Source organism: Bos taurus, chromosome 25 (genome assembly GCF_002263795.3).
Source record: "Bos taurus isolate L1 Dominette 01449 registration number 42190680 breed Hereford chromosome 25, ARS-UCD2.0, whole genome shotgun sequence".
NCBI classification, from domain to species: Eukaryota; Metazoa; Chordata; class Mammalia; order Artiodactyla; family Bovidae; genus Bos; species Bos taurus.
In genome coordinates this window covers 32,935,001-32,947,139 of record NC_037352.1, presented here as the reverse complement: position 1 = coordinate 32,947,139, position 12,139 = coordinate 32,935,001, and the positions used below count along the sequence as shown (strand labels likewise).

The 12,139-nt window shown below is 55.9% G+C and overlaps 1 protein-coding gene across 11 annotated transcripts in view; it reads left to right on the top strand.

Moving 5' to 3' along the window:
* The window catches only part of GTF2IRD1 (GTF2I repeat domain containing 1), a 117,966-nt gene that overhangs the window by 75,897 nt on the left and 29,930 nt on the right, over window positions 1-12,139 (top strand). For 9 of the 11 annotated variants that reach the window (XM_024984741.2, XM_024984738.2, XM_059881224.1 and 6 more), the window contains 6 exons: window positions 423-606; window positions 4,015-4,064; window positions 4,279-4,335; window positions 6,009-6,092; window positions 7,578-7,761; window positions 8,481-8,509. In XM_024984741.2, coding sequence (XP_024840509.1) covers window positions 423-606; window positions 4,015-4,064; window positions 4,279-4,335; window positions 6,009-6,092; window positions 7,578-7,761; window positions 8,481-8,509 — 588 coding nt within the window. Of the gene's footprint in view, window positions 1-422; window positions 607-4,014; window positions 4,065-4,233; window positions 4,336-6,008; window positions 6,093-7,577; window positions 7,762-8,480; window positions 8,510-12,139 lie in introns of all 11 variants that reach the window. The other 2 variants (NM_001191468.3, XM_024984740.2) reach the window with 2 other exon arrangements.

Genomic DNA, 12,139 nt, shown 5'->3' with positions numbered 1-12,139 from the left:
GGGTTGGGGTTATTTATGGTGGCAGAGGGAGCTTCCAGAGGGCCTTTCTGGCAGCACGGGGACGAGTGGACTTGGGTGGAGCCGATACCAGGTTTCACCAGCTGTCAGTGGTTTCTCCTGCACTGCCAGGGCATGAGGGCGTGGACTGAACGTAAGATTGAGGGTCCCGCTGACTTGGATTCCCATCCCCGGGACCTGAGGGATCCCGGGACCTGAGACAAATCACATCCCCTCTGGGCTCTGGGCTGCTTACCCACAAGACTGAGGCTGACAGTACTTAACCTCTCAGGAGGGTCAGGAAGGTTCAGCTGAGAGCTAAGTTTCAAAAGGGCTCCGGCCCCCCCATGCAGACATGGGAGGTGGGAATCGAGGCTCGTGGCCCCGTAGATCTGGATGGCCCTACAGCAGCCGTATCTCTGCAGCCAAGGCCATTGGCATCTCGGAGCCTGTCAAGGTGCCCTACTCCAAGTTCCTGATGTACCCAGAGGAGCTGTTTGTGGTGGGGCTGCCTGAAGGCATCTCCCTCCGTAGGCCCAACTGCTTTGGGATCGCCAAGCTCCGGAAGATCCTGGAAGCCAGCAACAGCATCCAGTTTGTCATCAAGAGGTAAGGCCCAGCAGGGTCCACAGGAGCCGCTTCAGGCTTGCCCAGCACCAAGGAGAAGTGCCAAGTAGCTGTTTTCCTCTTTAGATTGGGGAAGGCGTTTTTTTTTGTTTTGTTTTTTTTTTTTTTGATGATAGGGCACTAGATGAAGTTTGGCCTCAATCGTGCAGGTACAAGTTTGCCCAGCCCCAGCCGAGGCCTGAAGGACCTAAAGCAACCAGATTGATGCCTCTCAGTCCCCAGGAGAGCAGTCCCCAGCCTGCCTGGATGTAAGACAGGAATACGCCTACTGGCTCATTCTGAGCATCCTCTGGGGGTTGGAGGCATCAGAACTGACAATACCCCATTTTCCCTGGATTGGAAAATCGGGCATTGGCATTTCAGGTGTCTTCTCTTTCCTCAAGCATCTAGTTTTCATCAGCGAGGACCCAAGGAGCTCCATTGTATCCAGCCTGTGTGCCCAACTGAGATATAAAGTCCCTCTGGAGGAGATGGAGGCAGCTATTGAATTTTTAAAAGAGGAGGGAGGGCCTGGGGGTGACCTGTTTCGCTCTTCTCTGTGTTCCTGGGATGTCTTGTAAACTTAGGTTTGGTTTGGTTGAAAGTAACAAGAAAGGGGATATTTAAAGGTTTGCTCTGCCCATGGGAGTAGATGGCCCCCAAATTGGGAGACTCGGGGTGTCCTTCATGCCTCGAGTGGCAGGTTGGCATTGGGGTGCAGGGCAGGGAGCTCTTGTGGAGCCTGGCTTGCATCAGATTAAGCAGGGAGGGTGGTATTCCAGGTACAGATAGTGGATACGTGATTCTTTCCTTCCACAAATGCACCTTGAGTGCCCACCATGTGCCAGCAGTGATGCATCAGTGAATGCCACTGAGTCCTGCTGTTGAGTTGGCTGACCTCATCAAATAAAATCCCAATATAATATCAGGTAGAGATAAATGCTGTAACGCAGGTTAAAGGGGCAGAGAGGGGCAGGAGGAACCTCTCGATGGAAGGGACATCAGAGCAGAGACCTAATGATGCAAGCCTTGCAGATATCTGGTGGAAGAGCACTGAAGCAGTGGGAATGACAGGTGCCAAGGCCCTGAGGCAGGGACATGCTTGTGCCTTTCAAGTCTAGCAAGGTGCCAGTGTAACTGGTGTGGATTGAGCGAGAGAAGAGTGTGAGTGGCGAGACACAAAAGGTAGAAGGAGCTGGATTATACAGGGTCTTGGGCTGGCGTAAAGGGTTTGGATTTTATTTCACATGTAATGAGAACTCACTGGACGGTTTTGAGAAGGGTGGGACCAGTAAGGAGACTGTGCCTGGCCCTGAAGACACAGTGGCATCTTGGACTCAGTAAAGGTGCGGTGGTGAGAAGTCATCAGATTCAGGCAATGTTTTGAAGATGGAGCTGGTAGAATTTGCCAATGTATACGATGTGGGTGTGAGAGGAAGAGGGGCTGAATGACTGAAGGTTGGGGACTGAGCAGCTAGGATGGTGGTGATGCCATTTTCCAAGATGCCGATGATGAGGTTGGAGGTCAAAGTCAAGAGCTGAGGGACTTTCCCTGCAGTCCAGTGGTTGAGACTCCACACTTCTGATGCAGGGGGCACCGGTTTGATCACTGGTCTGGGAACTAAGATTCCATATGCTGCATAGTATGCCCAAAACATTAAAAAAAAAAACAATGTAAGAGTTGGCTCTGACTTTTGTTATGTTTGCGGTGTGGGGGAACCTTGCAGAGAGGGATGGCAGGTGGATTACGGGGCTCAGACACAAGGGAGCGGTCGGGGGGCAGACAGAACGTGGGAAGCTGTCAGCGTCCAGGAGGAACATAACACGTGGGGGCCACTGGCCTCATCCATCTCCTCAGACTGAGAACTGGAAGTACTTGGGTGGCTCCCAGACTCGTGGTTCTGAGTCTGGCTCTTCCTGTTCCTCCCCTTGACCTTGGGCAAGCTGCTCAGGTGTCAGGTGGGGCACACTGTACCATTTATAGGGTGGCCCTGAAGGTCAAGGCTTAGCAAAGGGCTTGTCACACTCAGTCAAGATGGTTTGGAGTTCTTTGTGGTTTTTTTAGTATCAGGTTTATTGAAGTTTAATGTTACCCTTTTTAAATGTGCAGTTCTTTGATTTTTGGCAAGCTCGTACAGTCACATGACTACGTTCAAAATACAAAGCAGGACTTCCCTGGTGGTCCAGTGCTTAAGACTCCGTGCTGCCAACACAGAAGGCGCAGGTTCGAGCCCTGGTTGGGAAACTAAGATCCCCCATGCTCTGTGGCATAAGCAAAAGATTTAAAAAACAAATAAAAAATTTTAAAAAGATACAGAAGCTTCCCTTGTGCCCCTTTGCTGGCTACCCCAGCTCCCGGCAACCATTGATCAGTTTTCTGTCATTTTGCCTTTTCCAGAATGTCATATAAATGGCATCATGCACTGTGCATCTCACTGGGTCTGACTTCTTTCACTTGGCTTTTGAGACTCATCCATGTGGTTGCCAGTATCAGGAGTTCATTTCTTAAAATAAATGTATATATATATACACCAGATTTTTAAATGAGTTTAAGCAATCCCAGTTTCCTGAATGCCAAGCGGAAAAAATAATTCAAGTAGTAAAGAGTGATTAACTTTGTCCAGTGGGACCTTTGGGATGTTAAGATTGAGGACTAGTTGGGGTGATTGCAGGAGATAATTGGAAGAGAGAGATTGAGCACTTGAATATATTTATTTTATTTTGGTATTCCTCCTTTTAAAAAGTTAGCTAAAAATACTATTGAGAATATTAGTAAAAAAAAAAAATAGCCACTTCTTACTAATTTTACTTTTAAAAAGGGTACATTTTGGATGGAGATGTAAATGTTCTGAAATTAGCTTCCCCGATGGTGCTCGTGGTAAAGAAACCCCCTGCCAATGCAGGAGACCTAAGAGATGTGGGTTCAGTCCCTGGGTCGGGAAGATCCCCTGGAGAAGGAGATGGCAATCCACTCCAGTATTCTTGCCTGGAAAAAACCGTAGACACCAGAGGAGCCTGGTGGGCTACAGTCCATGGGGTCACAAGGAGTCGGACAGGACTGAAGCGACTTAGCATGCACCCGAGCATGGCTGCATAAACAACTTCGTTGAATATACTAAAACCTGGGACTTCCAGTGGTCCCCTGGTTAAGACTCTGAACTTCCCATGCAGGGGCACGGGTTCAACTCCTGGTTGGGGAACCAAGATCTCGCTCCTGGCTGGATCCTCACAGCTGCCGGATCTCACACCCCCAGATCTGTCGGCAGGACCCTGCCTGGGGCACGGGGACCCCAGACCTGGACTGTCCGGAATCAGGAGGGCCCATTGCACAGATGTGCAGACTGAGGCCCAGAGGGCAGAGCTGGGGAGGCCTCGAGGGGCCTTAGTGATAGCCCCTCTTGTGTTTTGCAGGCCTGAGCTGCTCACAGAAGGAGTCAAAGAGCCCCTCTCGGACAGCCAAGGTACCCTGCCCAGGGTCACGGGCTGGGCTTGGGAAGGGTCCCAGGCGTCTGCCACCGCCCCTCCTCCTGCTTCGTCCTTCCTGGTTCCGTCTCCCCTGGCATTCCCCCACCACCCTCCCCACCAAGTTTGTCCCCACCAGATGCCAACCTCTGTCCCGGGTCCCAGGAGCTACCCGCTCACCCTGGCTTCTCTCCCCTCCCCCAACGCCCCCAGAGAGGGATTCCGGGGACCCTCTTGTGGACGAGAGCCTGAAGAGACAGGGCTTTCAAGGTAAGGTTGCAGCTCAGGATGGGGTCCCCTGTCCCAGTGCCTTGGAGGGCCAGGCTGGGGGTGGGAGGGGCTGGCTGCCAACCTCAGGGCCCCCCGAGGAGGGTGGTCTAAGCCATGTGGGCAGGCAGCCAAGCAGGGCTGTAGTGTATTAGCTCTAGGGAGAATCTCCGCCAGGCATCTAGGGCTTCAGGGGACAGTGGGGTGTGGGGTGAAGGAGCCACTCGCTGTCAGTCTGGGGAGGCAGCTGACCTGCCCGCTTCGTGTCAGGCAGCCGGCCATGCCCTTCGTGCTTTGAAATCAGAGGAGAGGAGTTGCCGAGGGCAAGGAGGATTCTCCTGAAAGGGAGGACTGTGGCCAGGCCGAGGAGGGGTGGAAGGACGTGAGTGTGGAGGGAGAGGGGTGGAGGATGGGGCAAAGCCTGAGCTCAGGGCTGAAGGGGGGACCCTGGGTAAGAAACAGAGGGCCAGGGAGGCGCTGTCCCATCCCTCCCGATGGTGGGGGCTGGTAGGACTGCTCTGCCTTTTGGTTGAGATCAGATCATTGGGCTGCCCAGGTGGCTCAGTGGTAAAGACTGCCTGTCAACGCAGTGGACGCAGCTTCGCTCTCTGGTCAGGAAGATCCCCTGGAGGAGGAAACGGCAACCCACTCCAGTTTTCTTGCCTGGGAGATCCCATGGACAGAGGAGCCTGGTGGGCTACGTACAGTCCACAGGGTCTCAAAGAGTTGAACGTGACTGAGCATGCGTGTGTGTGTGCGTAGCATCAGTGGGGGCTGCCGTGACTGAGAGCAGCTGTCCACGTGCACGTCAGAGCAGCTCTGGACAGTGGCTAGAAGTCCCGCAGGGTGGGTCTTCCCCAGGTGGGCCCCGCGACTCTAAGGAGAAAGTGAGGTCAGCCAGACCAGAGACAAGAAGGGCCAGCCCCTGGGGGTGGAGGAGCATGGGGTCCTGGGTCCCAGATCCCAGAAGGGCACCTGCTTAGCACCAAGCCTCTCACTCCTCCCCAGGCCAGAACTTTCTATGATGGGAGAGTCGAGTCTCTCACCTTACCCCGTGGCTGTTCATACTCGGCCCTTTTAGCAAACTGGGGTCCAACTACCCAGAGACCCATCCCCTCCCTCCAGCCTCCCCCCACCTCTCTTTGCCCACAAGGCAGTGTCAGGCTCTAATGTCCCCCAACATCCGGGGGCCTCATGGCAGGTGGACTCATGGGCTTCTTAGCAAACACCCTCTGGGTGAGTGAGCGAGTGACCGTGGGAACTGCCAGGCTGGCTCCCTGGCTCCACGGGGTCGTGGTCAGTGACCTCAGCTCCCTGCTTAGCCTCCCGCCTCCCTGCTGACCCTGACCAAGGCCCCGTTCCACTCTTCGTGATGCAGGGCTGCTCCCTTTCGTGGGGTCTCGCCCCTCCAGGTCTGGCTATTGGTGTGGTTTTCGAATGTCAACAATTAATTTAATTTCCAACTCATTGCTGTCGTCGCAACAGTGTGAGTCCTTCCGGAGCAAACACACGTCCCCGTCAAGATGTTAGTGCTGGAGTTCTCCGAGGGGCCCCTCCAAGGAGCTGATAATTGCCCGAGAAGGAGTTCCCCATAATTAGAAAATCATATTCTGTGAAAGTCATCAAGTGCCTTTTCATTTAACAGCCCAAATCCGTAATTGTTTTTCACTTGGCAGAAAATTATGACGCCAGACTCTCACGGATCGACATTGCCAACACACTGAGGGAGCAAGTTCAGGATCTGTTCAATAAGAAATATGGTGAGCCCCAGGGCGCCCCGGCCGGAAGGGAAGAGAGGTGGGGCCATGATCTCCTCTGGGAAGACCACTCAACCCACATGCAAACATTTCTTGAGCACTGGGACTTCCCTGGTGATCCAGTGGTTAAGACTCCACACTTCCAATGCAGGGGCTGCAGGTTCAATCCCTGGTCAGGGAACTAAGACCACACGTGCCACGGATGTAGCCAAAAAACATTACTGCTGCTGCTACTACTACTACTAATAAAACCACTGGATTATTTAAGATGGTAAATGTTATGATATGTGAATTATGTCTCAGTAACACTGAACAGACAAGCTGAAGCAAAGGCACAAACCAGGAGTGACATGAAGACTCAGCAGTTCTATACTTAATGAATGTGGGGCTCTGAGTTTCCTAGGAGCCAGAGCAAAAAGGGAAATGAGACCAGTTATACCATTCTGATGCAAAGAGCTGACTCATTTGAAAAGACCCTGATGCTGGGAAAGATTGAGAGCAGGAGGAGAAGGGGACGACAGGGGATGAGATGGTTGAATGGCATCACCGACTCAATGGACATGGGTTTGGGTAGACTCTGGGAGTTGGTGATGGACAGGGAGGCCTGGCGTGCTACGGTTCATGGGGTCGCAAAGAGTCAGATATGACCGAGCGACTGAATTGGAACTGGATACCATTCTCAGTGTCCACGAGATAAAAATTAGTTTATTGCCCAGAAAAAGTTCAGCTGTTTCTCCTTGTCCAAGACGTGGGAGATTTCCGCAGGCTTGTCTTCGTAAGCGGGCTACCCGGGACACTGAGGGGTGTCCAACCCTTGGTCCAGGAGGATGCTTCCGTGGTGCACCCTGCCTAGGCAGGGAGCCATGGATGTTCATGTCAGCCTGACAGTGGGTCAGCAGTGGCCTCAGGACAGCCCCCAGGCTGTCAGCACAGGCCCTGGGATGGACATGCCACTGCTCTCTGCAGAAGGTGGGCAGCAGAAGTGAGGCCAAGCCCCAGATATGGAAAGAAGGCCCTGAGGTCTGAGCCACACCCTGGCTGGCTTCCCTGCTCCCACATTCGATCTGCCCTCTCTGGCCAGGCCAATCCAGAGCCAGGGTGAGGCGGAACCTCACTGAGGGAGGAGGGTCAAGTGTTGTAGGGAAGGACCAGGTGTGCCCACAAGGTACCATCTGCAAGATGGCTTTCAGATTCTCGAGCTGTGAGGCTGACACGTTAGGAGCAGTCTTCTCCCCAGCAACTATAGCCACACATCCCCCGCCTGCTCCTCAGCCCGGCTCAGGCACAGACCCACTCCACAGCCCCCTAGGCCCCCCACTTCCCAGTCCCCTACTGATTGTGCCTGTCTGTAGCGCTACATGGTACCTCCCATTCCCCCATGTACAGGGGTGTATCACACTCATATATGCAGAGCACCCCGAGCTGCTGACAGCACACCAGCCCTGCCTGTGGCTCCCGACAACACTTCTCTGTCCCTCTTGTCCGCAGGGGAGGCCTTGGGTATCAAGTACCCAGTCCAGGTGCCCTACAAGCGGATCAAGAGTAACCCTGGCTCAGTCATCATAGAGGGGCTGCCCCCGGGGATCCCGTTCCGAAAGCCCTGCACCTTTGGCTCCCAGAACCTGGAGAGGATCCTCGCGGTGGCTGACAAGATCAAGTTCACTGTCACCAGGTACTCAGGGAATGGGGGAAGAGAGTGGAGGCAAGGGCCAGGAGGGGCCTCACATCGCGGACCCTTGGCCTGGCCTTCGGGTGATCCTGCCCTTCCGGCGGGACAAGGCGGCTTTCCCAGCACCACCTGGATCCTGGGGGTTGGAGGAGGGGGCCCCGCAGGCCAGCTGGGGTGCACAGAGCCCCAAAGAGATGAGACTAGGTCCCCCGCACCCCCATACACCATAGCAGGGGCAGCCTTCATGGGCCCCGTCTCCCTGCCTTGGTGGCTGCTCACTGCACTCCTGTTCCCCTGGGAGAGAGGCCTTTGTCCCATGTCAGAGGGGAGGAGACCGAGACAAGTGATGTGCATGGCACTGCGGAGCTGGCAGGGCAGCGCCAGCAGGAGACCCTGCTCCACCTGGTACACAGAAGCCCTGCCGACCGTCCCAGCATCCCAGGGTCCCGAGGTCCCGTGCACACAGAGCCCCAGACATCCTGTTAAATGCAGTTTCTGGGGAATTCCCTGGCTGTCGGGGAATTAGGACTCGGTGTTCTCACTGCCAGAGTCCCGGGTTTGATCCCAGGTCAGGGAACTAAGATCCCACAGGCCACACCATGCAGCCCATTTCCCCCCTGAACATTGCAGATACTGGTTTAGCTGGTCCGGGGCAGGCCCCACACATTCCTTGCAAGCTCCCAGGCTCTCGCCTGACACTCCTGTCTCTGTTTCTTTTCCAGGCCTTTCCAAGGACTCATCCCGAAGCCTGGTAAGAGGTGCTGGCTGTGGGAGGGCCACTTGGCGTAGAGGGGCAGGGGCGGGCCATGGTGCTAGGGGCAGCGGCCAGAGCAGAGCTCACCATGGAGCGCAGCTTCTGGGGCCCTGGAGCAGGAGCCCCGCCATGTCTGCCCTGGGAAGTGGCCCCGGGGTTGGGGAAGCGGGAAGTAAGGTCAAGTTAGAACCGGGACCCGGTTCCTGCAACGCAGAAAGGGATGGTGGTGGGCCACAGGTGACTTTTAAGCTTCACCCAGCCAGGATTCAGGAGAGAAGGGCCCGGCTGGGTCAGTGACCCCCAACTTCCCCCATGAGGGTCCTTGCTGAGCGGATAAGGTTGATGGCAGGTGGGTTCCTAACTTCAGAGAGAGGAGTGTCTGCGTGGGAACCTGCGAGCTTGGTGGTGAGATGTGGGTAAGCGTTTACCCACTTTGTAAAACGCCTCTCCTGGCCCTTCTCAAGACATCCACTCCCGTCCATCCTCCCCCAGGCTATGTCCTGGCCCTCCCAAACCCTGAATGAGCAGAGGCTGTCCCCGCGCAGGTGACATGATCACCCAATCAGCACCTAAGGATGGCCCAGGCCTCCGAGGAGGTGGCTGCCTGTGCTGAGCCCAGAGCCTTGCTGCCTCTCCTCTCCTACCCAGAGCCACTGGCAGCCCCAGGCCCTTGGGGAGGCTGTGCTGGGAACATAAAGAGCCTGCAGTACAGGAATCTGAGGGCTTCTCGGGTGGCTCAGTGATAAAGAACCCGCCTGCAATGCAGGAGATGTGGGTTCAATTCCTGGGCCAGGAAGATCCCCTGGAAAAGGGACTGGCTACCCACTCCAGTATTCTTGCCTGGAGAATTCCACGGACAGAGGAACCTGGTGGGTTACAGTCTGTGGGGTCGCAAAAGAGTCAGACAAGACTTAGTGACTAAACAACAACAGGAATTTGATGTTATGGCCCCGGCCACGTCACTCACCACCCGTCTCTGTGCACCCTGACTCTCCTGCCTGGACCTGCTCCCTGCGCCCTGGCCTGGCTTGGTGGGCTTCTGGGTGGGCGTGACCTGGAGGGGTCAGACTCACCAAGGCGTATAGTGATGTGGCAGCTGCCATTGGCTGCAGGGACCCCCAGGAGGAGAAGCAGAGGGAGGGGTGCTCAGAGAGGGTTTCAGGAGAGGAAGGCTTTGATGGGGCCTTGGGAGAGCCGGACTGGAGAGCCAGGAGAGGGAAGGAGAAGCAGGTGGTCAGATGGGTGAGTAGGAGAGGTCCAAGGTCCACACCCAAGGTGTTTTTCTAGAACTCTCAGAGGTGCCATCGGATGATGTCAGTAAGGTAGAGACAGTGGCCCTGGAGGAAACCTTGCCAAGACGTTTCTGGGCATCAGACCCAGTGCAGACCGCTTCACCTGGGTCCGTTTTACATGTGTTTCTGGAGGTCCTTCCTGCCATCGCCAGACAGTGTTCTGGGTACCATGGTTACAGCAATGGACACACACAAGGAGGCATCTCGTTTACTCCTTCGATCTGGGAGTTTGGCACGAAAGTCCAACTTTCAGGGGGAAACTGAGACTCGCATCTCAGCGATGTGCCTGCATCACACAGCCAGCAGGTGGCCTGGCTGGCCTCTGGGCCCATGATCTGCAGCCGGTCGCCCCCATGGGGAGGTGGGGCCTGCGGCTGCCGGGGTCTGCAGGACAGAACACGGAAAGGAGGGCCCAGGTGCTCGTGAGGACATCACAGGCCCATGGATCCCCTTCTCATCGCATTCCCGGGCCCATCCCTGCCCTGTGACTGTGGCTGGGCTATGGACCTGCCTGGCTCCAGGGCCGTGGCCAGTGGCCTCTGGTCCACTCGCCTATCCCGAAGCAGGGGCCCCGCGACCCCGTCAGCACTTGTACTGAATCAGCTTCAAGCTGCTGCCCGCCCGGACTTCTGTTTCTGCCCGGTAGGTGTCCATGCTGGGCAGTGTCCATCCTGCTCCTACGAGCGGTGGCCGTGGGAGCAGACAGGCCTCCCTCTGCTGGAGAAACACAGCGAGGCGGTCCAACGGCCTCCCCCCTACACGCCCTGTGCTGCCCAGGGCTTCCTACCCAGGCCCTGTAGAGGCCTGAAAATACAGCAGCTCCCGGAGCGGGCATGTGTGTTAATGAGTTGGAAAACGGAGCAAGAAAACGTCATTTCTGACCCCTGATGTGTGCTGGGCTATGAGTTCAGCGCTTGGCCCTGTTACCTTTTTCTGTCCCTTGCCCGCCCCCCGCCTTTTTTTTTATTGCGCTGGGTCTTCACGGCTGCGCACGGGGTTTCTCTAGTTGCGGCGAACAGGGGCTCTGTGGTGCGCAGGCTTCTCATTGCGGTGGCTTCTCTTGTGGAGCACAGCCTCTAGGGCTCACGGGCTTCAGTACTTGCAGCGTGTAGGCTCTGGAGTTGTGGCACACAGGCTTGGTTGCTCCGCAGCGTGTGGAATTTTCCCCGACCAGGGATTGAACCTGTGTCCCCCGCATTGGCAGGCAGATTTTTATCCACTGTACCACCAGGAAAATCCTTCTGTCCCTTTTTATGGGTGAAGAAATAGGCCGAGGGAACTTCAGTGATTTTCTCAGGATGCCCAACCCTTAGTGGAGGAAGCATTGACCCCACACCTGGCTCCCTGCTCCATCGGATGCCAGGCAGGTGGCACGTCATTCAGAGCAGCCACCAAATAGTGGCAAGTCGGGCTTTGGGGAGAAATGCTGGGGGCAGAGAGGCAGCCAGCAGCCTTCACCTCCTTCTGGGGGTGACCTGTTCCATTGGTCACGGCTCGCCCTCCTGCAAGGGGGTTTTGATGGTGCATATTCCTGTTTGAGCAGCTTCTTGAATCCCAGCCTTTACCCCATGACGGCCACCTGCCCCCCATTTCTCTGTGCCAGTCTGCCCACGCACCCATCAGCCTTCCCCGTAGCCCCTGTGTATGTAGAGAAGATCAAAGTGTTAGTCACTCAGTTGTGTCCGACTCTTTGCAATGCCGTGGACTGTAGCCCGCCAAGCTCCTCTGTCCGTGGAATTTTCCAGGCAAGAATACTGGAGTGGGTTGCCATTTCCTTCTCCAAGGGTATCTTCTCAACCCAGGATCAAACTCGGGTTTTCTGCATTGCAGACAGATTCTTTACCGTCTGAGCCACCAGGGAAGCCCCTTGGAAATGCTTTCTCTGCCCACATGGTACAGGAGAGGATGGCAGACTGCCTGGAAGAGGAGATGGAAATGTGGCCCTGGCCCCGGGCCTCGGAGAGGGAACTGCCAGTGCCTTTCCAGGCATTGACTTCCGGGCCAGGTGTCAGCCTGGAGGGGCTGGAGCTGGCCAGCTCTGCGCTTACTCATGCCACTTGTCACACTGGGCTGGGAAGGCGTCCAGGCTCCCAGGGGCCTCCAAGGGTTCACCAGAGGTCACTGAGTGCCGCTCCTGCCCCAGAAATGGCTGTTCCCAGACTGTCGGACAGTCACGGAAGCCTGATATGGACCAGCTCCCGGGGTTCCCAGGAGAATGGGAACAGGAGATCAGGTCTCAAGGGAAGGCGGTACGGCCGCAAGCGCCAGAGCCTAGAGGAACGGGGGCTGTACTGGAGGCGGGAGCCCTGGGCACATGGAGGAGTGGCAGATAATG